Source organism: Podarcis liolepis (genome assembly GCF_965112155.1).
Source record: "Podarcis liolepis genome assembly, chromosome: 17".
Lineage (NCBI taxonomy): Eukaryota > Metazoa > Chordata > Lepidosauria > Squamata > Lacertidae > Podarcis > Podarcis liolepis.
The window spans coordinates 1,051,960-1,067,064 of record NC_139571.1 but is presented as its reverse complement, the minus strand read 5'-3'; the positions used below and the strand labels follow the sequence as shown (position 1 = coordinate 1,067,064).

Here is a 15,105-nt window from a genome sequence, read left to right as displayed (position 1 = left end):
GCATGCTGAGCCACAGAATAACATCACATGACCAAGAGTTGACCAAAATGCTATGTTCACATGTTCATTTTAAATGCCTGTCCTGGCTTTATTTCCTCCCATCCCTTTACATTTCCACCTCAGTGGCAGGCCGCCAAGGGAGATCAAGAGGCTCTTGAGTGCGTCCCCTGGAATGCAAAGGATCATGTGGCCCATCTGGTGAGCTTCTGGAAGCTTCAGTCAGAAGTGTAGGTGGTGGCTCTCTCGCCAAGTGCTTGTCCAAATTGGTGTTCTTTCTTTCTTTCTTTCGTTATTTGCAGGACTATTTCTGCAGCATGTTGTTGATGTAATGCTGTTGGCATTGCCTCAAGAGACAGTGGAATGTGTCTGCAATTCTAACCCCACTTACAGAGGAGCATGCCCAATTGAATTCAGGGGGTCTTACTTCTGAGCAGACATGGATGGGATTTGATTGGTAGACATTTTAACAGCAAACGTCCCTTAAATTTTGGCTGAAATAAGAAATAAAGTCTTCAGGGTGACATGGGAATCATGAGGAATCCTTTAGCAGTAACGGATTAATAGGGTTCTGCTCTTCAACAGTTGCATTAAGTGAAGACTGTGAGATACTCAGAGATTGTTCTTAGGTGCTGCAGTTTTTTAATGATGTGTACAGCCCCAGAAATGATTTCAGTGAAGGGTGGCCTAAAAAGGTCAAATGAAGAAGATGTATGGTTCGAATGCAGTTGCAGGACTGGTTGATGAAACGCTTGGAATTCTTTTCTGATTTGTTAGCTGAGGGTGAATATGGACAGGGCAGGAAAGACAACAGGCAGCTGCTGGAGGAAGCTTGTGTTTTGAAATACTGTAAGCCCCCCCCCCGCCTCCCCCCTGGGCCACATGGAGGCGGAGGAGGACAGGGGAGCAACTCTTTCTGGGTGAAAACCAGACCAGGTGGGACGGAGATGCTGCCCGCAGGCTCCCCCCCCCCCAGGAAAAGGGCAGCTGCGCGCCCCCTCCTGTCCGGCCAGCGCCTCTCCTGCGCGGGCGGGGCAGCTGCTAATTGGGCGCAGCTGGGCGGGCGCGGAGCCCTTGAAAGGCGCGCGGGGCGCGGCGGCGGCGGAGGGTCGGGGACGCCTTGCTGGTCCGGCAAGATGGGGAGCTGGAGCCCCGCGGCCAGGTGAGTCGGCGGGGGGGGGGCAGGTGAGAGAGAGGGGCGCTTCTGGTACTGGAATGAGCGGCCAGCAAGGTTTCCTGCGCGGGGGCCGCCCGGTGCAAACTCCCCTCCACGGATAAAGGAGGTTTCCTGTTGAACCTACTGGCTGTAGGGCTGCCCCCAGGAGTCCCGTTGCCTTCCGCACCCCCGCTGCTTCTACTCCGGGAAGCCACGGCCAGTCGGTTCAGACAGACAGAAGCGTTTTTGTTAAAGCGAGACTCCCTGGCCAGGCAGGCGATGCTATTATGTACATCTGACTTCACTGGTTTTCTAGCCTGCTCTTTCTTAAAGTCGTCTTGATTTCTATGTTTTCACTAGGTTTTTCACTTATGGAAACTGTTCTGATATATTTGTGATTAAGCTGCAAATAACTCTTGCAGGTCAGGCGCTACATCCTCCATACACCTGTGGTCTCCAACCATCGCAGGGCGCTCTGCCTTCTCTCCCTCTCCACTATTGGCAGCCTCTGGTGGCTGCCTCACCTTGCCTAATGGCTGGGCCACTGGCTAAGGCTCAGTATTCTCGTGGGTATGTGTAGCAACTGGGGTGTGGAGAGTGTCCTAGCCTGGAACACCTTAGTCTTCTCTCCTCCACAGACTGTTTTCCTCCCAGCCGGCTGCTCTTTTCACACCCTCCCACCCCAGACTCCCCAACCCCGAGAGAAAGAGGAGACAGCCCATTGGGCATGCTCCAGATTAATAGAAAACTTTGTTAGCAAAGATGCCAGAGCAAAACTCTTCCAGATTTGGAAGCCATCTTGGGATTCATCTAGTCAATGCCCTCTGCTCAGTTCAGGAAACTTGCAGCTAGTATCCCTGGCAGGTGGTTGCCAAGCCTCGACTCAGTGCCAGATTTAGGGCAGTGCGGGTGGTTCCTTTGCACAGGACACCAAGCCAAGGAGAGACACAAGAACAACAACAAAAACAACCAAAAAAACCTTTGTTTATATGGGGACCAACTCAAAATTAGGCCCCAGCCAGACAGGCAATTGAGTTGCCACAATTATGATGTAGTGCACTTGAGAGCATGCACAGAGCATGTGAGAGCAAGGATGGCATGAAAATAATATTTAGGGGGGTGCCAGAATTTGCCCTCCCTCAGGGCGCCATATTACCAAAGTCTGCCCCTGCTGTGCTTAAGTACTTCCAGTGAAGGAGATGTTGCCATCTTATGAAAGACTGTTGAATGGCTCTTGCTGTTAAGCAACATCTCCAAACATGTAGCTGAAATCTGTTCCCTTGCTACTTCTGCGCCTATAGTTTTGCTTCTACCCTTCTGGAGCAACGGTAAAGATGCAGAACCATCTTTGGTGTTATCTCCCTTTGGCTCCCCCACTCTTGTTCCGTGTTTTGCCAGGTTTCTAATAGCTGAGGCAGTTTAAGATTAAATTACAAGAAAAGAAAAGAGTGACAGTCTGGGAGCAACCTAGGAAAGGCTGGCCTCCCTCTGTCTGCCTTCCACTGTTTGCAGGCAGCGTCAACCACTGTTCCATGATTCTCTTTTCAGGTTGCTGCTTCTTGGCTTTCTGGCTCCTGGAGTGTGCTTTCAATTTGTTCCTGTAGCAGGTAAAAACCACTTGGCTAGGTGAATATAATGCCTAATGTGTTTTTCAAAGCTTTTGCATGCCCTTGATTTCCTTCTTGTTGTGAATAGTCTGTTAATAGGGAAGGAAGAAGGTACATCATTTTCCTCTTTAAAGAAGGTGTGTCCCACTCTTGAACGGCTTATTCATGCAAAGTAAACAGGACAGGAGTTGGCAGCTCGGCCCTTTTCCAGGCGTCTGTCTGCCATGGAGTGGATGATCATAATACTTGCAGCTCCTGTCATGGGTTGGCCAAGATTTGACAGTTGCTGGGTGAGCCCAGACCCATTGAGAGCCACCCAGCTGCAGGCAATGCTACTCTTTGCACTTGGGACACTAGCATACTCTAAGTTAGCATATACAGTGGTACCTCGGGTTACATACGCTTCAGGTTACAGACTCCGCAAACCCAGAAATAGTACCTTGGGTTAAGAACTTTGCTTCAGGATGAGAACAGAAATCGCGAGGCGGCGGCGCAGCGGCAGCAGGAGGCCCCATTAGCTAAAGTGGTGCTTCAGGTTAAGAACAGTTTCAGGTTAAGAACGGACCTCCAGAACGAATTAAGTACTTAACCTGAGGTACCACTGTACTGCTTGCTAACATCTGACTTATTGAGGCCCTGAGAGCAATGCAGAAAAGAGTACATCATGAATAAATACACCATCTGCTGCCACAAGGGACCTGAGTACATTTAATTCAGTGAGTTTTTGCCCACCAAAGTTTACAATGAGAACCTGTGGCCCTCTGCATGTTGCTTGACCACAACCCCCATCATCCCTGACACTGGCCCTGCTGGCTGCACCTTGTCAGTGGGTGGAATCCAACTTCCAGAGGGTGGCAGGTTCTCCACTGCTGGCTCAGGGCATATTTTTAGTCTTGAAGACTTGCGTTGAAGAGAAGTCTACCGATTGCTGTAGAAGCAAAGGATGCAAGTCCTTAAGAATTGATCTGTTCCCTCTTTATGTGGCACTCTTAACTGAACTTCTACAATGTTTCCACTCCTACCCCAAGCCCATCCTACTTAACTGGCTGCATTTCTTTTTCTTCCCCTGCCCATTCGCAAAATAGCCCCTGCAGCCTGGCTCCTTTTGCCCCCCTCCTCAAATAGCGAGACCAGCATTTCTCAAACTTGGGTCTCCAGCTGTTTTTGGACTACAGCTCCCATCTTCCCTAGCTAGCAAGACCAGTAGTCAGGGATTACTGTACTTCACAAAAATGGATCTAGTGCTGATCCTGCTTTCTGTCTTCCCACAAGAGGAGGAAACTCAGTGGGTGCATTATATATCATGGGAGAGCCCTGGGGCTGCTGTGTAAAAAGACTAGGCAATCTTCCACCCAGTTCATGTGGCCAGGGAGAAGGAGAACTGAAGTTCACAGGGTGGGCAACACAGAAGTCAACCCTAGGAGCAAATCAGTTTCCTATCTTGGCTCTTTGTCTTGGAGAAAGAGTCCATGCTGGTCCTTCTGGAGTAGACATTCTGGAAACCCTTTGGAATGTCATTGTCAACCTGGAGCATAAAACACAGCTGTGAACAGATGGAGGTAGGTAAAGAAAGACTTATTGAAGAACAGCAACACGAAAACAAGATTTGGCTGTCATTAAGTGGGCTACTGTTAGATGGCGCTGGAGGGAATTAGGGCTGCCACCTTTTGAACTCCCCTCTGGCTGTTCCTCTTTGTTCTTGTTTAGAGGGTGCAGTCGTAGGATGGAGGGCAAGGGAAGGGAAATGAGGAGCAAGCCCGTATAGATGTGTTGAGCATCCCCAAGAGGCTCAACCTGATACTGGGACCATGGCTTGTGAACCATTTAGGAGTTTTGCTCCCATGTTGACTTGAGCCTGATAGAAGGTCGGTGCCCAGTTTGCTAACAACTTTGATTTTTTGTTATCTCCTTGCCCTTCAGATCAGGTTAACGTGCAGTGTCTAGGCAGCCTTGCCCGACTCCGATTGAGTTCAGCCTATTTCCAAAACAAGTACATCAGCTTTGCTGCCATTGGTGAGTTCAGTTTCTTTTCCTGCTTTTGATGAAGAGAAGACTTGGGCGTTGTTCTACATGTAACATTCTTTCTTTCACCTTTGGAGAGGGGGTGCATGGGTCCCGCATGTGCGCCTTAACCAGGTTCTGGCCAGTGGCCAGATGTTTGCTTTGCTTCACTGGCTTGAGACAACCTCTCCAGAGATGCATTGGCTGATATCATCACTGAGGCTTGCAAGACTGTTTCCTGGTGCATGATGACTCTTGTTAGCATGCAAAGCCCATCTGGCCAACTATCGAGTATCTGGTGCCACAGCCTGTAGGTGCCTCTTGTCCCACAGTCAGACGTTTGCAGCAGGGTCTCAATGAGGTATGTTAAAGAATGAAATATTAAGGCACACAATGCTGTTGTGGGTAACTATTCTGAAGCGATTTCCCTTTCCCTCATCTAATGATCTACATTCTTGTCCTTCCAGACCAGTTTGGCAGGCCCTGGCCTATAGACGAGGTCCAGTCAGCAAAATGTGGATACACCATTTCCCAAGACGTTTGGGGGAATATAGAGCTCCGTGCCTCGCTGCTTGGCTGTTATACTCTGATGGTGGGATATAAGGCTAAGCTGTATGCTGCAGGGATTGTGAAGAGGCTTCTGGACTGTTTATGGGAAGCTGTCTTAATGCTCAAAACAAACTGTTTTGCACAGCGGTGAGGAGCCGCCAACATAATGAGGCCTGGCGTGGGTCCCAGTTTGGCCTGTGAGGTGATTCCCCCACAAAACACACCCACTTGCCCCCATGCCTGATGTCATCTATGATATCATGTGTGGACATAGTCCAAAAGGAACAGCTGGGTCCTTAAAGCCATTTCCCCCATTGTTCCTTTGCAAATGGAGTTCCTTGATACTGCTGACTGACGCTGACAGGAAGGCCCACTGGGATGGGCAGCACTAGGGCATTCTCCATTGACTGTTGAGGCAGAGTGGATTGAAGCCTAGGCAATGCTGACAGCCTGTGAGAGACTTGGGGACGTTTCAGATCAAAAGGGCAAGGCACTATGAAGCACTGAGGCCTTATTTTACCATTCAGATGGCCCAGAGCATGCAGAACTACCTCCCGCCAGAGCTGTGCTATCTGCTTGCTCTGACCAAAGCGGCTGAACCTGTGTGATGGCCTTTGAATTCTGCATCTGAGTCTGTGCAGTGCCTGGAACCCATAAGTCTTCCTGATGGGAGTGAAAGTTATGAGCAGAAGTATGTGCTTAAGCATGGAGACTGCTAGAAGAAGGTGACGGAGTTGGGACATAAGGCAGTCACTGTTCCTGGTCTTAGGAGCATCTTAAAGTTGGATCTGCATGCAATGCCCTGTAGCTTCCATGAGGACTAGCAATTTAAAACAAGCAGGAGAATACAAAGAATACAAACAAGGGTGCCATCTAGGGAGGGGGGTCGTTGTATTATGTTTCAGGCCACCTGTGGTTAGTCCTCAGGAACACCTTGACATCTAGTTATTCCACTAGGTGTACGAAGCTAAGCACAGCTAACTGAAAGCAGGTGCTTTTTAATCTCTTAAAATTTGAAAATATCCACAAATAAATGTTGTGTCAAGTTCATTTTAGTAGGCATTTCTTAATGCAGTGTCTATAAAGTCCTTCAGCCGCTTTCCTTTTAAAGACCCTTGGAAACATATGCCAGTCCTTGACCCGCCCCAAACACTGTCTTGTGGCTAGGGCCTCTCTCTCCAGCCAAACTGACAACTTTCCCTCTTGCATAATTGCTGGATTGCAGACATTCTAGCAGCTTTGTTCTCTGAGCAGCTGGAATGTTTGTTACATATTTAATCCAGCTCATCCTATACTGCGGGAGGAACACTTCCACCACCGCAAGCATAACCCTTAATGCAGGTTAACTGTTGGTCCTCTTCTTCCCACATTCAGGATGACCAGCGCTTCACTTTGAACATCCAGATAACAGCAGCGACAGACCCTGGGATGCAGCATACGGTGGTGCTTAATGTTCCAGTGAGCTGCTCATATGGCCCGTGGCAGCCTCGAGAAATAGTCTGTGAGGCAAACTATATGGAGGTAAATTTTTATATTAGGGAGCCAAGCAGCATTTTGAAATGCATGAGAGGCGTACCTTGAGATCTGCTGCCGCCTTTCAAGAAGCCAAGTCTCTGAGCATGAAGACTTTCACTTCCTCGAGCAGGAGGTTGCAGACACAGTGTACAGATTCCCCCAATGGCACTGCAGTTCTTTTTTTTTAAGGTGATGGGAATTGTAGCTCTGTGAGGGGTAAACTACAGTTCCCAGGATTCTTTGGGGGAAACCATGTGCTTTGAATGTATGGGGTGTACACAGCCTGTATTTACAGTGTACACTAAAATGCTCTTGAACCTCTCTGACTCTGCTTATGTCATGTGTGAAAGTTGATCTGGGAGTAGAATGTGGAGGAAAAATTGTGTGTTCCAGATGCACATGGGGAGAGGTGGGTGGCAGGCTTAAAGGTTAGAAAAAAATATGAGATGCCAAAAATAATTTGAGGTATACACTTCAAAGGCCAGGAGCCTTGCTCCTTGATTTCATGTCGGTTGCCAGAAGAAGCAAAAATGTTTAGTTGGCAAATCCTAATTGCAAAGTGTGTGTCTGTGTGTGTGTGTGTGTGTGTGTGTGTGTGTGTGAGAGAGAGAGAGAGAGAGAGAGAGAGAGAGAGAGACTCGGATAAGGCATGTGGGAGATCCTGTACAGAGAGTAGCTGTGAAGTCTCTCCCAATTACAATGTCCCCTTTCCCCACTCAAGGTCTCTGTAAGAAGGAACGTACCACCAATCCCAGATGGCTTTCTTCAAGATCAACCTGCAGGTCCCCCTGAGGACTGGGCTGCTGCCTTTCCGGAGGTATCTCTCTCCTTTGCCACAACTGAGAAAGAACTGGGGGGCAGCAGACTTCCCTATGGGAGGTTATTTTAAAACTCTGAAATTATTTCTTCCCTCTCCTCCCTCCCCCATAGGCTGTCGCAGGGGCCTCCTCCATCTGGCAAATCGTCTTTCACATGGATGCCAGGAGGAAGGCTATGCGGGTGGAAGAAGCTCATGCTGCTGGCTATGGAGTCAACACCACAGACACGAGGATTGTGCTCAGGGCTCCCTACAATGCCACTGAGGCTCAGAAGGTGGAGGTAAGTGCATAACCCCCCCCCCCAAAAAAAAATAAGGAGGTGCATGTCAGAAGGAAACAGCAAGAGTTTGAATGGTTTGTAGAATTAAGAGTTGTATTTTTGTGTGTGTGTCTTTACTCTGCTTTGATGGCCTCAAGCTGTAAAGCAACTTATAAAATTGTAAAGTAAAAACAAAACTTGCATAAGATAAATTTTGCACATATATTTACCTTGATCCCTTCAGCATGGAGCATCCCTGGCATGGCCAGGGACACCTGTGTCTTTTTGAGCTTGGAAAATGTGCACTTTAGTAATGAGAAATGTAGTGGGTGGGTAGCATGTAGTCAGCAGAATGCCTTGGCTAGGAAGTCTCTCTGAGTGTTAGATGATATATTTCTGCAACTGAAGTAGAAAACTGGGAGTAGTACTAATGATGGTGATGGAAGCTAGACCCTTGACCAGGGCTTTATGTAGACTCATTATCTGTACTAACTTGGCATGAATGGATTTGAACTGAGCAACAAGAGGTGCTGAACTATTTGGCCAACATAAATGATGCAAACTAAGCGCAATTTGAATGGCATGTGCCTAATTCTGCAATGCCATTGAAAATAACTCTGCTCTTGCTAGTTCACGGGAAAAGGGACTGAGCTGTGAGGCACTGAAACATGAGAAATGGCAGAGACAGGAGCTGCTGCTTCTGTTTTCAGGTCAATGGGATTCCCTTCTCCTCTGTGAGGTCCAGCACCTACTACAAGCAGCGCTGGATGCTCCTAATGGTGGACACAGCAGTGACCTGCCCTATAGGTATGTAAACAAGGGGGTCTGTCTTTTGAGCTGTAGACCCCTTAAGCCCACAAGAGTTTCCATGCTTTGGATTCCCTCCTTGATGGGAATTCAAAACAGTTGCATTGAAAGGTGAACCTACCTTCTTCACATCTTCTGAAACAATATGAAAACAAACACAGCTATACTTAAAAAAATGCTTCTCTGAATTTTGCAGTACAGTTCTTCAGACAAGTAAGGTGTACAGCATTGCTTATACTGGGGATAAAGTGTGCATAAACATTCATATTAGTGAAAATTGGGGGGGGGGGACGACTCACTGCCAGAACTCACTGGAACTCAGTTGAAGCTCTACTCAGGTTGGTGCCATTGCAATTGTACAAGAACAAGGTGAATGCTGAACGATTTTCATGTGGACTTAGCCTTTCCCTTTTTTATCTTTTGCAAACTAATGTTGAGAACTAAATTTGAGGTTAGAAAAATGAGAAACAAAGGACTTATTCACACCTTCCCTCCACTCTTTCCAGGCACAGTCTGTAATTTAAAGCTCTGTGTCTGAGTGCCCCCCCTTCTTTTTTTTTGTTCTGGAGCTTTCCCTGTGAAAACCCAATCCTAAAGCTCAGTCAGAGCAAATGGTCAATCTGCAGAAAATCAGAACTGACATTTGCTTGAATTCAGCTTTAAATAGTGGGTTTTTGCGGGGGGGGGGGGAGCTCTTGGACATGGAGCATTGAAGCAAGGACCTCTGCCAGACTTTAGAAAGAGCAAAAGGCAAGTAAGTGGATTCAGCCCCAAAAGGAGCCAAAACTGGCATGTTCCTCCATCCACTGACAAGCTGTTTGCTTAACATTCATCCTGGTTTGCTTGCACAAAAAACTTATGTGGAGGTTAGATTACATGCCGTCTCTGTCATTCTGATTTGTTTGCTGGGTAGTTATTTGCCAATGAGCATCCAACCTGCATTCATTCCAATTTGCTTGCAGTGTGTCTTCCTGTTGCTCATTCATTCATCCCACACTTCAGTGCCTTTCTCTGTCACTTTCTGACCCTCAAAGAGCCTGTTTCTTTTTCAAAGTGGTTTTGTTGTGCTGGGGCAACAGAACCCTTTAAGCCACTCACTGGGAAGTCTAAACTTCTGGAATGGGCTTCAGTCTCTCCCACAAAAGAGTGACCGTCTGGAGACTCCCTAAGCTTCCCTCTCTCCCTCCTCTCTCCCCTCTGCCAGATGGTGTGTACTACTCGAAGGAAACAATTACCTGGACTATTCCCAAGAGCATCCCTCCTCTCCTGGTTGGAGCTGGCATTGTCAAGGAGCTGCAAGTGGACATGGGGGTCAACCTGGACAAACTGTCTACACAAGACATCAGAAGTTGGGGATACTCACTGGCTAGTGACAAGGATGCTATTGTACTAAAGATGCCCATTGGTGCACCGGGTGGTAACTACAAGGTGGGTACGGATGTTGTTCCTGGATGCTTTAGATCATTCAGTGGTCTAGCACAAAGTGTTTTTGAATGGGGAGTAATTTGTTAAGTGGCAGGGAGGCAAATGGATGGCCATACATTGCTTCACTCCTAAACTATGTACTCTACAAGAGGGGTGGGCAGAAGGTGGATTGGGATCTACTGGTAGTTTCTGGATTGTTTGTAATGGCTCAGCAGGGGGTTGTCTCACAAGGCATATTCATACAAGGTGTCGATGCCTATATGGGCCATTTTTTTTGTGTGTGCGCCATTGTCAACATATGAGTGCTTTCCATTTTATGCCTCCAAAATATCAATATTTCTTCATGCCTAGATGGGCTTGGTTCACACTCCGTGCTGCCCCTTTCCCATAATAAGTTATTCCAACCCCTCTCCCTACAGGTCAGGAAACCTGGGGTCCATTGTGGCCATGACAGCAGGTATTTGTTTACCAGTATGCATGCACCTTCGTAGTGGAATTGTGCAACAATTTTCCATCAAAGCCAAATTTGAAGCATGACTTTTTTATTTTAAAAAATTGAAATACAAGTTTTTCGGTCTATCAGATTTGCACAAAAGAGCAAGTCAAAAGAGAGATGTGTGTGTTGTTTTCTTTTAAAAAGATATTTATTAAAAGTTTTTAAGATATAACAAGAAAAAAGAAAAATAAACATACAAAATAAAAAACAGTTAAAAACACACATTAATTTTCAATAACATAACTTCCATACACTTATTTCCTCGGACCTCCTCATACCTCCCTTCTTTGTATTCCAGTTCGATTTGTTAGTTCAGCAAATCCTTACCATTAAACTTTTACCCATTTGTGAAACCTCCTTTTTTTCATATCTCTTAAAGCATTACAGCTGGAAACCGCTTAGTTTCTATCCAACATCCTTCTAACATTCATTAATTTTACAATGTTTCTGTAAGTAGTCTTTGAATTTCTTGCAGTCTTCCTTCACCGACTCTTCTCCCTGGTCTCGGATTCTGCCAGTCATTTCTGCCAATTCCATGTAGTCAATCACCTTCATCTGCCATTCTTCCAGGGTGGGTAGATCTTGTGTCTTCCAATACTTTGCAATAAGTATTCTTGCTGCTGTTGTTGCATACATAAAAAAAGTTCTGTCCTTCTTTGGCACCAATTGGCCGACAATGCCCAGGAGAAAGGCCTCTGATTTCTTCAGGAAGGTATATTTAAATACCTTTTTCAGTTCATTATATATCATTTCCCAGAAAGCCTTAATCTTTGGGTACGTCCACCAAAGGTGAAAGAATGTGCCTTCAGTTTCTTTACATTTCCAACATTTGTTATCGGGCAAATGATAGATTTTTGCAAGCTTGACTGGGGTCATGTACCACCTGTATATCATTTTCATAATATTCTCTCTTAAGGCATTACATGCCGTAAACTTCATACCTGTAGTCCATAACTGTTCCCAGTCAGCAAACATAATATTATGTCCAACATCCTGTGCCCATTTAATCATAACAGATTTCACCGTTTCATCCTGAGTATTCCATTTCAACAGCAAATTATACATTCTTGACAAATTCTTAGTTTTGGGTTCTAACAGTTCTGTTTCTAATTTTGACTTTTCCACCTGGAAGCCAATTTTCTTATCCAAATTATATGCCTCCATTATTTGATAATAATGAAGCCAGTCTCTCACTTTGTTTTTTAATTTCTCAAAACTCTGCAATTTCAATCTATCTCCGTCTTGTTCCAAAATTTCCCAGTATGTCGGCCATTTGGCCTCTATATTGAGCTTTCTCTTTCTTTCTTTTTTATAAAATTTTTATTTGGTTTTCTGCTTTTATAAAGACAAAACATACACAAAGAAGACAAAAGACAAAAACATGTATAAAATCAGCAAATCCCCATTTCATAACCTTGTTCCTTGACTTCCCCCCACCTCCCCTCGTGCATCCCAGTTTCAAGATTATATCAGCAAGTTGGTGTTTCTCCTCTTAACAATCTTATTCATCTTATTACCTTTTTTATAATAAAAATTGATTTTCATAAGTTGGACTTAAGTTCTCTTCCATCGATTTTCATTTTATCTTAATTAAGAGTCATCTTAACCAAACCTAGAAGTCTTAAGAGTTTATAAGAGTCTCTTCTTCCCTCCCTCCCATCCCCGGTTTTTGTCCCTTCCCAATAAAAATCCAAATTCGAGATTCTCAGCCTGGGTTCCTCACGTCCGAGGCTTTCAAATCTCTTTCAGTCCCTCTTCGCCTGTCCTGTTGGTAGTCCTTTATGTCAGTCGTCGAGTCTGGGAAAAGTTCTTTCACCATCAAAGTGTATCCTCTTCCCACAAGAAGATTCAAAAGTAACTGCTGAAGAATTTCCACAAAGTCTATCCCTTCAAAGTCTAAGTCCAAACGGAGGCCCCAATCATATTTCTTTATTTTAAATTCCTGTATTCCATTTTGTCTTGGGACCTCCTCCTTCTTCTTCTGTGTCTTTCGCAGACTTGTGGTAGATATGTTCCCAGCGTCTCCTTGCTTGTATTCCGCAGATGTCAACTTTTGGTTGTTGCTTCCCAGGATTACTTCTTCTTTTTCTTGTTGTTTAGTCTCTTCCAGCTCTGTAGATATTGTTTCCCAATCAGCTGTGGATTCTTTCTCATTGAGGTCCTCAATACAAAGAGCAGAGTTGCCTGTTCCCAAGGTCATAGTCTCAAGTTGTTTATTCATGGCCAAGCTCTGCTCTTGTAAGATTCCCACCAGTTGAAACATCCTTTCGATTTCCACTAGTAACTTTCCTTCCACAGCCATTGTATCCATTGTAGTTTCACAGAATTCCCCCTAGGGGGAATCTGGTTACTTATTTGCCTTTTCACCAACAATCCTTTAACTGATTATTGTTACTTTGTTTCCAACAGTTTTAGCTCAATTATAACTCGTCTTAGTCCAGAGGGATCTTAAATGGCAATTTCTCACTTTAAACCGCCCGTTTGGCAGCTTTGACAGCTGTCAAACTCCGCAGCTCTTACGCAGGCACAAAAGCAGGACGTTCCCGAGCCCGGGAGGGGGGGTTGTTTAAAACAAAAGGAAGGTTTCCAAAACTCCGCTCTCCAGCCCAAAATTTCCTTTAGTTAAATCTTGGAAGTTAATGTCCTTTTTCACTCACCCCGCCAAGGGTAGGCTCTCCAGCTTAGCTCTTGTGTCGTTACTTAGATCGTCTGCAAGGGGGGGGGGTGCGGACTTCCTTTTAGCACACCCCCCGGTCGTCTCCAATTTAGGGTAAATTTTTTAAAGTCCCAATCCGTCTTACTCACGGGTGATTCTTTCAGTCCAAATTTTCAAGGAAGGAAGTCAGCGCTCTCTGGTCATGGCTCGCGGCTTCGCTCTACCAAGGTAGCGATCGACTCTCAGTGCCACGCCACCCCCGTATCCCCTCCGCAGCCTTTAAAAAGGCTCTTTGCGAATCAGGGGGGGCGCTTAAGGCACCCGCCGAGTCTTCAGTCCGCAGGCTTCCGCGCCTGCGGTTTTTAAGGGTCCCCGCGTCGCCGGCGCGGCAAAGACCCATCCTCGGTAGAGCCGATTCCCTCCGCAGCTCGGAGGGAATCCGCCATTTCCAGATCGCGTCAACCCGGAAGTCCCTCTATATTGAGCTTTCTCAAAGCTTTTGCTTCCATTGGTGAGAGCCACCTTGGGGTTTTATTTTCCAACAAGTCCTTATATCTTATCCAAACATTAAACAAAGCTTTCCTGACAATATGATTTTTAAATGCTTTATGAGCTTTGACCTTATCATACCATAAATATGCATGCCAACCAAATACATTGTTAGAACCTTCTAAATCCAAAATGTCTGTGTTTTCAAGAAGTAGCCATTCTTTCAACCAGCAAAATGCTGCTGATTCATAGTTTAAGGTCTGGCAGGGCAAATCCACCCCTTTCCTTTGCATCTGTCAGTATCTTAAATTTTATTCTGGGCTTCTTGCCCTGCCAGACAAATCTAGAAATATCTCTCTGCCACCTCTTAAAACAATCCATCTTGTCCACAATTTGCAATGTCTGAAATAAAAACAACATTCTCGGCAGTACATTCATTTTTATCACAGCAATTCGGCCCAACAGTGAAAGCTTCAAATTTGACCAAATTTCTAAATCTTTTTTCACTTCAGTCCAACATTTTTCATAATTATCTTTAAATAAATTCCCATTTTTGGCTGTCATGTTAATCCCCAAATATTTCACTTTCTTTACCACAGTCAATCCTGTCTCATTCTGAAACCTATCTCTTTCAATCGGTGTTAAATTTTTCTCTAAGACCTTGGTTTTTAACTTATTCAGTTTAAAACCAGCCACTTGACCAAATTCCTGAATTAATTCTAAAACCCTTTTAGTACTAGATTCTGGCTCCTGTAACGTCAGTTCTAAGTCATCTGCAAATGCTCTCAATTTATATTGTTTAGCTCCGACCTGTATACCTTTAACCAACCGGTCCCTTCTAATCATATTTAGCAGGACCTCCAGGACCGATATAAAAAGCAGTGGGGAGATTGGGCACCCCTGTCGTGTCCCTTTTTCTATTTTAAATTCTTCCGTAACCACATTATTTACAATTAATTTAGCCTTTTGTTCAGAGTATATTGCACCTATACCATTTTCAAAGCCTTGGCCTACCCCCATCCCATGTAGGTTCTTCTTCATGAAACTCCAAGAGATGTTGTCAAAAGCTTTCTCCGCGTCCACAAATATCAAAACTGCTTTAGTGTTTATATTCACTTCTAGTTTTTCCAAAATATCTATTATATTCCTCAAATTATCAGACATGTGTCTTCCTGGGAGAAAGCCCGCTTGGTCTTTATGGATCTCTTCCATCAATACTTTTTTCAATCTCTTGGCCAAAATGTCTGCAAAAATTTTATAATCCACATTAAGTAACGATATAGGGCGGTAGTTCTTGAGCTGAGTCTTTTCAGTCTCTGTTTTCAGTATA

The 15,105-nt window shown here is 45.2% G+C and overlaps 1 protein-coding gene across 4 annotated transcripts in view; it reads left to right on the top strand.

Moving 5' to 3' along the window:
- Positions 1–919: 919 nt before the first annotated feature.
- Positions 920–15,105, top strand: part of LOC310696681 (zona pellucida sperm-binding protein 2-like) — a 31,221-nt gene continuing 17,035 nt past the window's right edge. Inside the window, exons 1-9 of one of the 4 annotated variants that reach the window (XM_083482437.1) lie at positions 920–1,159; positions 2,702–2,760; positions 4,681–4,773; positions 5,229–5,353; positions 6,685–6,831; positions 7,547–7,642; positions 7,756–7,923; positions 8,613–8,709; positions 9,914–10,137. In XM_083482437.1, the coding sequence (XP_083338563.1) occupies positions 945–1,159; positions 2,702–2,760; positions 4,681–4,773; positions 5,229–5,353; positions 6,685–6,831; positions 7,547–7,642; positions 7,756–7,923; positions 8,613–8,709; positions 9,914–10,137 (1,224 nt within the window). In that variant the 5' untranslated portion in view covers positions 920–944. Of the gene's footprint in view, positions 1,160–2,701; positions 2,761–4,680; positions 4,774–5,228; positions 5,354–6,684; positions 6,832–7,546; positions 7,643–7,755; positions 7,924–8,612; positions 8,710–9,913; positions 10,138–15,105 lie in introns of those variants that run through there. The other 3 variants (XM_083482440.1, XM_083482438.1, XM_083482439.1) reach the window with 3 other exon arrangements.